Here is a 12,027-nt window from a genome sequence, read left to right as displayed (position 1 = left end):
CACATCAGTCAACCTGAACTGCTTTTAGTTTCCTGTCAGCATGGAGGAATCAACGTTTTTACCCCATGACAAATGATAAACAGAGATTCAGACTTTATGAATAATTCAGAATTAACTAGAAAAGAAAAAAATAAAGACTTCACTGTGTTGTCACTAGTATGTGTCTCAAAAAGACATTATGTCCTGTGTCTGGAGTAACATGCATCACTTTTTGATGAGTTTTATACAAATCACTCCTTTACTGAGAACACCTTCACAGGTCTGTTTTTTTTTTTTCCCCCCGTCAAAGAGCTGCTTCCATTGATTTAATGTAGGAAACTCACTTAAGTAAGTATCTGTTTAATATCAGCTTGTTAGCTTGAGAACAGTGGAAATCTGCACATTTACGACAGTCTGTCGTGCTTTAGACAAGAAACGTTTGGTTTCGGTGCCATGTGCAAGAGATTTTCATTTACTGTTTTTTAATAAGATTAAAATACTCTTTGATATATAATTGCACGTTGTGGAAGAGAAGCAGCATAATAAAATGCTGAGGAGGCAGCCAACTGACTAAGTGAGGCTGTATGGAATTTGGTGTGCCTGCAGGCGGCTCAACAGGCCCATTTGCTGGGCATGACTTAGACCTGTCTCAAATAAAACCGCAATACGGCTGTGTTTCTCTACAAATGTTTGCTTCCTGAGTAATACTGTGGATTGTTTACAGCTGCAAGTATATCCGCAAGTAAGAGACTATTGTGTTTCTGTTTTTGACCAGCTGCTCGGCAACATCTCTGAATCCACCTGGATGCACTAGTTGGCTAATCACTAGCATCCTTCCCTGCTGGTGACGAAGCAATGAGTCTACTACAAAATCTTTGGTGGGGAGAAATTCTGAGCTCACAACCAAGAAAGACTACATGCATGCTTTTGGTGAGATATTGTTGACCAGGAAGTCGAACTGATATCTTAGTTCTTAAGGCTCCAAAAGACATGAGCGACACTGCTCAACTCTCAGTATCATACCAAAATCCATTGTACAACAAACACATAATTAATGTTGTATATTTATTCACTTGCTTAAAAAGACAAATTGTTATATAAACCAAGAACACAAAAACATTGCTACTTTTGATAACTGCTCAAATATCTATGATTAAGTATCGATTTTTATGAGAATGAGTGAGAGGCAAAGTAAATTTGTGATGACCTTTTAATTAAACTTTAGATTCCACTCTTATTTTTATTGCAACACATGCATTTCTGCCCTTTTTTTTTTGCACCATCAGCATGTATTGATTTTGGAGTCAATTTCAGCTAGAAAAGTAGTTTATCAAATGCTGCGTTCTTGCTTATTTACTCATGGAGAATAATGAAAGAGAATATTGATTCTAATAGTGTTAAATAACTGCCATGAAAAAGAAACAGATCATTACAACTATATAAGTGGGGGGTGTCTTTTATAGATATGTTTTTTGCATCTTATGTAATGGAAGAAAAGGGTTGGAGTAAATATATCTACTGCCTTTCAGGTAAGTAATCAACACTTGAACTTAATGTAGCAGAACAACCCAGGTTTATTTTTGGACTGTATAGGAGATGTGGAGCATAGGGGACACTCATAAACACTGTCATAATATCCCACAGCTCTCTGTCAGCTCTGATTCCTAAAAGGGGGGAAAGGAAACTCTCAAGTTGCAGGGTGACCACAAATATTCCACAGTTTGCCACATAAGTTGTCCCATGTGTGCATCTATCACAATTTCATTAAAAGCAACCTTAAAAGCAGGAGAGGAAGGAGTGACTGTGATCAATCAGTAAGGTTGAAAAGAAAAATCACACCTAGATCGTATATCTTTCAAAATGAAGGCAAGTTTTTGCAGACCCCTTAAACTCTAATCATGACCCACTGTTTTCATTAAGCTTTTTTTTTTTGTTTTATATTATTTCCAATCAAATGGTGTTTTAATAGGATGCCTGTGCACTCTTTTGAGGTATAACAGCTTCAGGTCTTATGGACATTCTTTCCACAAGGTGTAGGAGCAAGATCTTAAGCTCATTGGTAGGGTCAGACACTAATGTTGGACATGAAGAAATGACTTGGATTGAGGTCAAGACCAAACTACCTCATCCATATTTTTATAAGCCTTGATTAGTTAATGTTGGAACAGGATGTGGCCATCACCAAACTGTTTCCGCAAAGACATGAACGTGATATTTTCTAAAATGTCTTGGAATGATGATATTCTTTTCACAGGAACTTAAGGGTCAAGACTAACTCCTGATAAACATCCTCATGACCTGATCTCCACGGCACTAAGCTTTAATCTAGACACAATCCTGTCAAGTGTGTAGTATTCTGCTGGCAACTCTCTGATTTATGAACTGTTATACAGCCAAGCATGAATCATCGCTCTAGAGGACTCATCTTCATTGTTCTAGTGGAGATCTAATTTAAACACTGCATCAACTTTATACCTGGTGATTTAAGAGTGGATCCAGCTGTTAACCCATGGAAAACCCATCCCGTGAAGCTCTCCACACACTGTACTCCAATTAGGTTTGGAGATAGGTCACTATCAACTCTATGTAGAGATGGTGACCTCTGCCTACTCAGTGCCTAAGCATCCACTGACCCCACTCTTTGGTTTTACATGGCCTTCTACTTTGATCCAGTAATGTCCACATTCTTATAGTAAGAGAACATTTTACAACTGGCTGTTTTGCACAGGTGGTATTGTATCGAGGTAAAACGCTGGAAGTCACTGAGCTTCTAAGATTGACCCATTCTTTTTATAAATGTATGTAGAAGCAATCTTCCTAGGTGCTGGACTGTTTCCACCAGTGGACATGGATGAGATTGAAATGCCTGAATGAGTGCAGTTTTTCCCTCAATAATTCTGCTGACACTCATGAGTGTCTCATACTGGAAACTGACTGAATCCTCTTTTCTATCTTTCCTTTATTTGTAAGCGTTAGGACATTTAGTTTTTTTTTTCTGATGGACAAAACTTTGTAAGCCTTAAATGTACTTTTAGAGGGTTTCATGATGCACTTACAATCTTCTAAGAAATTGGAAGGTTTTCTCAATTTAAATATTGCTATGCAGCAAAATGCAATAGTATGTAGTTTTTCGCATACTACTACATTTTGTGAATCTTATTCTTTGCTTAATTCTAACAATCAAAAACATATACATATACATAGCATATATATAACATATATATATGAACAAAGACACTGAAATAACTCCACTCTCTAGTTTTATGGAATTTTGCCAGTGTTCTTCCTCAGTGAGGATTAAAAAAACTCTAATACAAGACACGCATGAATATTTATATTAATTCACATAATGTTTAAATTCAAGGAATCAGTGAGAAGTGAGGACTTAATGGCTCTTTACAGGAGTGCTCAAATTTTTAGAGGGATATTTTAAACACTTCATACATTAAATGTCAATAAAGGACTAATTCTTAGAAATTAAATTCATTCAAGCATCATTCATTCAATGATGAGATTTCCTTTCTTGTCTAAATGCTTGGATTTTTAAAGCTTGTGTATTTAGTGAAGTGGGAAATTTTATGATTACATGATTGCAGTCAAAACCCAACTGATCAGCAAACTGTCAAATGGCGCCACCCTGTGGCTGTGCGCACACACACTCACGCGCACACGCACGCACACTCACACACACACTTCTCTCAATTGCATTTTATTCCAGATGGTTTATGCGTGTGATTTGGTTTGTATGTGGTACGTTTACAATGCAGTGGGGAAAGTAGATTTGGCAATTACAGTTACTCCACAGGAAGTGAAAAACAGAGGTGCCAGTATTACAAATTCTCATCTCTCAAGGTCTGGTCAAGAGGTCTGGAATAAATTCCATTTAACATGCTTTATTGGAATTCTAGTTTTCCTTCCCACAAAGAACCCAATGACCCCTTTGTTCAGCGGTCAGTAGGGTACAACCCAAAAAGGTCATTGTGCGTCACAGGGAAAGCCTGTGAGACACAACCATCCAAACACACTTACACCAAAGGGTAACTTAAAGAGGCTTAATTAACCTGGCATGTGTGTCTTTAAATCCGTGGGAGGATATCAGCGTTCCCAGCAAGAACCTACACTCCTAAATTTTGTTTTGTACCAAAGGACATTCCTACTTCTTCTACAATCACTGGGTTTTACGGCTCTGGGTGGGATCAAGAGTTTATTGGAAAAGTAGTGGAGCAAAGGCAATTTTAATCTAATTAGTTTCAAACCATGTTGGTGACATTTAGTTTGTAATATTTTTTAACAGTTAATTTTTACCTCTGCAAATATGTACAATGATTTTGACACCTACAACCCACCTACCATTTCAGCTTAAACTACTGACATGGGTTTTTTATACTGAAAGATGAACCACATCATTGGTTCAAGTTCTCTTCCAGGGCAATTGTGTCTATTTTGATCCTACAAACCTTTCAGACCTACTGGCACATATTCTTGTCTTAAGGGACTTCAGACTCTTTTCCTGTAAAATATGTGCAGTCTGTTAATGAGTCAGAGACAAGGGCATAAAAATGTAAAGTGCAGCTTGGGTACTGTAATAGGATCAGCACCCCTTATACTCCTACTCACGTTAGTCGTCATTACCTCTAGCTTAGTGCAGGATTACTGTGCTTGTGCAGTAGGTTATGTTTATTCGCTGTGTGTGCTGATGTAGGGGTTTTTGCTGTTGATGCTCAAGAAAAACAAAAACTCCTGAGACAGTTTCTAATATGTGAACTGTTTTATTCTTACATTAATTACTTGATCTGTTCTTTTAAGCAAATGAAGAATTATTAAGCAAAATAAATAAAACAGTCACCATTAAGCACAGATTGTGACACTCTGTTGCAGAGTGTGACATTTGAAAAAAGGAAAAACAGAAGCAATGTTTTTTTCTTAAGAAAGGCTGGTTTACCTTTATGCATAGACAATTTAAAGTTTAAAATAAAATAAATTTTCACATACAAAAAATTACTTTCTCATCTTGTTTCTATACTTCTCACTTTACGTCAGAATTTTATCACCCTATTTGTCATGCTCCCTGCCTTTTCTCAGTTGTAGTGAATCCTCTTAGAGGTGGATTATTGGACTAGGATCTCTACACCGACAGGGAACAAGGAAGACATGGGCTAAGAGAAAGCAACTCAGAAGGAGATAAAGACGAGGAGAATTTAACTAAAAATGGAGAGAACCCCCTGGCCCAAACAGAGCCATGAGGGGTTTAGAAGGTGCTGTATAGCTGGGGTGAGTACTGCACTATTTTCTTAGCTTTAGCCTGGAAATGTCATATTTGTACTCTGATACAAGTTATACTGGCCTGTTTTTTTATAACTTCTTACAACATCATCTTCCTAAAGTGTAATCAGATTTTCAATTTGGCTTAAAATGCAGCTTAACTTCCCTTTTTTTCATTCAGGGAAAGCCAGCAGAGCATCAAATGCTGAAGCGCATACTTCCACATCCTAAGTCCACCCTGAGTGAAAAGGCGGGGGACAGACGGACCCTGTGACAGTGATGGGTTTGATCTCATTCAGCCTCCTTAGCTGGAGTGTGGGCTTCTCTCTCTGCTTTCTCATCCTGCTGCTCCCAGAGGCCAAAGCAGACAACCTGAACACTTCAACTTCACGCAACGGTGGAGGTTCACAGTGTGGGGAGTACACAAACCAGGTGCTAATCCCTAAAATGTCATGTTTCTGAACATGTTTATTACAGTTAGCTGTTGCTTTTTTTCATTGTTTTTAGGCTCTCTTTGAAAGAGTATAATAACATTTATTTACCAAATGTGTTTGTTGTGGAGGTAGATTATTTAATGTATGGCATATGAAAATGACGAGAAAACATAATACATCAGCCAAGGAGGTATTCTAAACTGTAAAATATTTAAAGTCAAATTAGTACGGTGTGCAAAAGCATCACATAAAAAGTTTAATCTCTGCAGAAATGTAAAATGAAGGTGAAGTTTTACAATCCTCACCTCTCAAATTAGATAGATTCACAAATTTATTGGTCACATCAGTGGGGTCTCAAGGTAAAAGCAAGTGCAGCACTTGGAGTTGGAAAACTGCTGAAGGAACATCTGGAAACTTGATCCAAAATTCAAAATAAAAAAAATATATTCACAACAGATCATTTTTGCAAGTATTTTTATGAGACGGACAGCCATAATAAATGGATGAGAAATAACATAAAAGCAAGAAAGTTTCTTTGTGTATCATTTTGCACTTGTTTAATTGGCTTATTGGCGATGTTTGCATATGGTTGATGTAAAAGTTCAAAGCAAATTATTTCCAGCAGTTTTTCTTTTAACTATACAAATTACACTGCCAAAACTGAAAGATTTTGAAGGGATAAAAAAAAAAACCTTAAATAATCTGGTTACAGATGTGTAAATATCCTATCATAACTGCAGATGTGACTGTGTCTAGAATTAATCACTAGTCACACTCATGTTAAAAATAAGTCAGCACATACCTGCCACACTTAAAGTGTCTTTGTTAATTTTTCTATTTGGCCAAATCATTAGAGGGATCTCACTATCAAAAGGTGTCAGACAGGAGCGTGGTACAAAAGACGGTTAGGCTCCCAAGAGGTTTTAAGCAACAGAAAAGTAGCTGATTTCTCAATAGTAGTGGCTGTGTAATATACATATGTACCAATAATCTTCCATGTTACTGATAGATATGGACAAAGAAGTATAACGGCAACACAGATGACTTTGGGACTGTTTGTGCCACCACAAAACCTTCAGGGTTCTGGAAAACTGAGGATGAAGGGTAACCTATTTTAGCACAACAAAGGTCCAAACCGTGCATCCAAATCAATGACAACTTCCAATTAAAAATCTGTAGAGGGCTGTGAATAGGACAAACCCTCACAGACTGGGCAAACATTATCAATGAAGAAGATACCCAGCAAAATCGACAAAATACTCTAACAAAACTCAAAACAGGCTTAAACATAGTTTAAGAGTGCTAGCATTTCTGCATGACATTCACTATATAGGCTTTTCAAATTTTATTTGAAATATAAACAAATATTTCATCTTATTTTTAATCCAACTGTCTAGATAACATTACATATTAAAGGTGGAAAAAATCTTGAAAATATTAGTCATATTGCCATTTATCACAACACAAACTTTTTATATACACTGTATGTCAGCCAGCAGTGCATAAAACACAAACACTCAGACCAATCTGGTTCACGTGTGTGACTACATCTGGCAAAATCATATTATAGTAGCTGTATTTGATTCAGAATAGAATAGAATAGAATAATCACCATTTTTAATCTAGATAGATGTGTGAGTAGAAAAAACAAACAAAAAAAATCTTTTTATAAAAGCTTAACGGTGATTTGATCTCACCAATAAGGCAGACCACCTTATATAGATAAATTGGCACATAATATTTTTTTCAGAGCACTTTCTTCAAGTCAGTAGCACAGGGTTGCTTCAAGGTTTTGCCTTAAACATTTTAAGCAATAACTAATTTGATTGACTTATTATTTGAAACCCCCAATAAGAAATGGGTTTTTTTTAAGTAAACAAAAAAAAAAAAATTATTAAAATGAATCTTTTTAATCTGAATCTTCTTCTCTGGCAGCTGATGGAGGATGGGATGTGCCGGCTGGTGGCCACGCTGCCCCAGCTGGATGAGAGAAGATGCCCGGATATGTTCCGCTGCTCTGACGAGGTTTCTTACTGGCTCCACGAGAACGAGGAGAGGAAGCAGCAGATCGTGGCTCTGAAGGAAACCATCTCCGAGCTGCAGGAGGAACTCAGGAACCACAGGCATCGCATCAAAGTCCTCGAGCTGCAGGTGACTGAAGCAGATGTGGGTCAGCTATTAAGACTGATCCTTTTAACAGCTTTGCGTTTGTCTGCAGTGACATATGAAAATGTGAATAACAGTGTTAGTGAGTGAGACATTAAGGAAGGACTTTGGGTAGGATGTTAATTATGTATATTTCTTGGACTTATGTTCGTTTCAAATATTTGAATAGTAAAAATTTGACTTACACTCGAGAAGTGTAAAATTTTACCTCTATCCACCCCAAGATTGAAATAAATACCATGATTTGTAGACTAATCATGTAATCGAGCTGGCTTCCAACCCAAAATGTCCTTGACCTTAGTCACTAACAGGATTGGCCTCCTCCTCCACGTGTTGCATCATGTGTTCTCAGGCGATGGGCTTATATAGAAAAAGGCGCTCAGCTGGATCAGTCAGTGACCACAAGTGGATGTTAGAAAGAACTAGTGTGTCGATGGACATCTTCAGGGTTTGAGGGTCCTGATTTATGCATTTTTATTAGTCTTTGTCAGTATGCTTCACAGCTGAATTTGAATCTATGAGTTAGAGATGGTGGCTGCAGTTACCTTGCTGCATGAAGGTTCCAGGCTTGAATCCTGGCCTGGGGCCTTCTACAAGCTGCAGCACAGCTAACTAAAACAGGCAGTTACAAGTGATTTCAAAAGTAAGACATTTAAGAAGTTTCTTGTGACAGTGTTAAATAGTCTGGCATTGTTTATTTTATTTATTTAGCATTTTACTGTAATAGGATAGTCTTCTTTTTTATAGTTTCATGTAATACATTGACTGTATTGTTAGATTTATGAAGTAATCTAATGAGAAACTTAGGTAAAAATTCAGACTTTATAATGTTAAGACATTAAAGTTTGTCCCTGGATTTGACAATATCTTGTTCCACGTTCAAGCACACAGATCTAAATACAATAACTACTATAATAGTTATTTTCAATAAGGTTTCATTGTTATAATAAACTGGATAAAACATTTCAGTCATCGTACTTACAGTTTCTCTTTGTGATCCTAATCTGCTAAGCAGTTTCACTGTGTTTTTGTGTGCATTTGTCCAATATTGACACATACTTCACTCATATATCAGAGTGAAGAGAAGCTCCACCTGAATATCTCTTTGGAACAACGTTTCCATGAACTGGAGGTTCATTATGCTGAGGCCAGCTCTCTGCTGCATCTGCAGGGCACCCTCATTCTAGACCTGCAGGTACAATGTCCACCTGTAATGCCTTGTATTATTTTGGGTCGTTTTTCTGAATTGGCTAAAATTGTTACCAAATTATCTTTCTGTCTAGAACCAGTTACATAATCTGACCCTTCTGATGGATAAAGTCAAAAGAAGCTCAGACTGTTCCATCAATATAGTCCGGCCCAATCATTTGCAGAATACTCAAGAAGCCCTGCATCCAGGTACGTGTTCATGTAGTGATGCTCCACCAGAGGGAGCCAAAGATCCCAGTTTGTCCTGAGTCTTGTCTCACACCCTATCCCCGCAGAGATCCAGCATGTGGGGAATTGTCCCATTGACTGTGCCTCCATCTACTATAATGGTGTGAGGAGATCAGGTCTCTACACCGTGGTGCCATTGCTGGCAAGCATGCCGGTGGAGGTTTACTGTGACATGGACACAGACGGTGAGCAAAACCTTTGAAAAACCTTTTTAAAACCTGCAGGTTTACTCCACATAAACAGAAAGTAGAAACAAAAAAGGTATTTGCACTCTTTGAATCTATCAAGTGTTTGAACAAACTTACCACAGTTTCCCCTTTGCAGCTTCACTAAGCTGCAGATTGAACTAACATGGAATTAAGAAATCTTTGGAGGTCTTGATCTTTGTGGGTCTCCATTTCTTAAGGTGGTGGCTGGACCGTGATCCAGCGGCGAGTTGATGGCTCTGTGAGCTTTGACCGCAGCTGGAGGGATTACAGGGATGGATTTGGTGACCTGCACTCAGAGTTCTGGTTGGGCAACAACCACATCCATGAGATGAGCACCCAGGGAGACTACAGCCTCCGCATAGAGCTGGAAGATTGGAGCAACCAGCATAAACACGTCCTCTACCAGAGCTTCAGGTGAAAAAAACTACAATGCAGTCCCTTGCGAAGTATTCTAATGGGTTTGCAAAATCTTCTGTGATTCTTCTTATGCTTGTTTCAGTGTGGAAGATGAGGAGCATCAGTACCGTCTCCATGTGTCAGGTTTCAGTGGCACAGTGCAGGACTCCTTTGGTTGGTACCATGACAAGCAGCACTTCAGTACTCCAGACACTGGCAACATCTGTGCTGAGATCTCTCACGGCGGCTGGTGGTACAACCAGTGCTTCTATGCCAACCTTAATGGAGTCTACTATAGGGTAAGCACAAACAGAAACCTACTAATAGTACACTCTCAGAAACACAAGTGTTTACTTCACATTGCCAATTCCACAGGGAGGCCATTACACACCGAAAGGCCGTGGCTCACTGGGTCCTGATGGGATTGTCTGGTACTCTTGGAAAGACTCGGATTATTACTCTCTACGCAAAGTCAGCATGATGATCCGACCACGCAGCTTCCACACACGTTTGTCACCCTGAATGACGAAGGTGCAGAAAGAAGAACTAAGCATCTCTCTAAGCTTAGAGAGATGAAAGGATGAGACTGAGGAAATATGAACACTATGCTGATTGTATTCAGCATTTTCCCCCATTGGTAGTTGAACCCAAGGAGTGGATTCTGAAAAAGGCACTTTGTTCGGAACCTTTTAAACTATGCAAATGAAAAAGGACCCATGATACAAAATTTACCATAGAGATGATAGATTTTTCCACAATTATGGAAAGTGTTCATTTCTTTTATACAGTTTTGTATGTTAGCTTGGAAAACTTGTCAGTTTTTGACTTTGCCAAGTAGAGGTACATATGTATGATGAGTCCTGACAGAGGAGTTACTGTAAACTACAGTAGGAGTTTATATTAACTCCTACTGTAAATCCGATCACTCTTGTGAATGCAGATGTGTGTTTGAGCTATTTCTGTTTTTTTTTTTTTTGTTTGCTTGTTTTTGAAACCTATGTGGTTAATCCATAAACTTTAAGTGTGTATGACAAATAAACTTCCTTTATTTTGGTACTAAAGAGAATACAGTCACAGTTATAATTTTAAAGAACATATTAGTTATTCTTAATTTCAGAAAAATCATTTCTAATTTTGCTTAGATTTGAATTTATTGTGGATTTTATCTGAGCCACATTGTCCAAAATCCACATTCCCACTAATGTTTGGGTGAATGTCCCTAATATAATGTCACTCCAAACATTTTTTATAGTCATCAACCAACTTGGAGTCTTATATGACTAACCTAGCATGATACTACTAATATCATGCTTGATAGTTGGTACTTCTTAGATTTGAAACTCTCCGATTAACTCCAAAAAAATATTTATTGTTATTGCTGCTTAACAATCTTTGTCTTCTTTCATAAAACTTTATGGCATTGGTTTACAAGCAGGTGTTTCTTTCCTGGACAGCATCCTCTCAGTGAATGAACATTTAAAACTCAGTGCCGAGAGCAACGTTGATTAGTAGCAGCTTCCAGTTCATTGCAGGTCTTGTTTTTGGTTACTAAGCATCCAAAGTAGGTTTCAATCAAATTTAAGCTAGTTGATTAGGATTTGACACCATAACTTTCTAATATTTAGCTTTTTCACAATATTCTAATTTTCAGAGACACCAAGTTGTGAGTTTTCATTATCTGTAGTCCATGATTATTAAAATGAATTATAACATCTTGAAATATTTCATGCATACACATACATATGTGCATTTCAGCAAGTGAAACATACATGTATGTACATTCTGAAATTAGTGAAATTTATTTTTACTTTTTCACAATATTCAGAATATTTTAAGGTGTACTTATATGTCTGGTAGATGTTGTTAAATTATCTTTTACAACCACTGAAAAATCTTCAGTGTAGATAAATAAAAACGGTAAAATTCATCCAGATCAATGTAAAAAGACTCGCTGCTAGTTACTGCAAAAGCTTGATGACAATGGTCAATCAGTATTTAGTTCTAGAAGACAATTAGTTTTTCATGTATGGCCAACTGTGTTTGTTTTTTGCCTTATTACATAAAATTATCATTTGCATCCAAGTTATCTTTGTGTGATATTAAAATTCACGAAAACACTTAGTTTTCAAAAATCAAAGGTTTTA

The 12,027-nt window shown here is 37.4% G+C and overlaps 1 protein-coding gene across 1 annotated transcript; it reads left to right on the top strand.

Moving 5' to 3' along the window:
• The first annotated feature begins 5,520 nt into the window (after positions 1 to 5,520).
• On the top strand, positions 5,521 to 10,880 carry si:ch211-203k16.3 (fibrinogen-like protein A). The gene is made up of 8 exons (XM_044106525.1): positions 5,521 to 5,673; positions 7,611 to 7,826; positions 8,917 to 9,036; positions 9,125 to 9,239; positions 9,326 to 9,463; positions 9,685 to 9,901; positions 9,987 to 10,182; positions 10,259 to 10,880. Exons 1-8 carry the CDS (start codon positions 5,521 to 5,523, stop codon positions 10,403 to 10,405), a joined length of 1,302 nt encoding a protein of 433 aa, XP_043962460.1. The 3' UTR covers positions 10,406 to 10,880.
• The last annotated feature ends 1,147 nt before the right edge of the window (positions 10,881 to 12,027 follow it).

This window comes from Gambusia affinis, linkage group LG22 (genome assembly GCF_019740435.1).
Source record: "Gambusia affinis linkage group LG22, SWU_Gaff_1.0, whole genome shotgun sequence".
NCBI lineage: Eukaryota > Metazoa > Chordata > Actinopteri > Cyprinodontiformes > Poeciliidae > Gambusia > Gambusia affinis.
The sequence above is the reverse complement of the archived record's forward strand: the minus strand, read 5'-3'. Positions and strand labels throughout refer to the sequence as shown.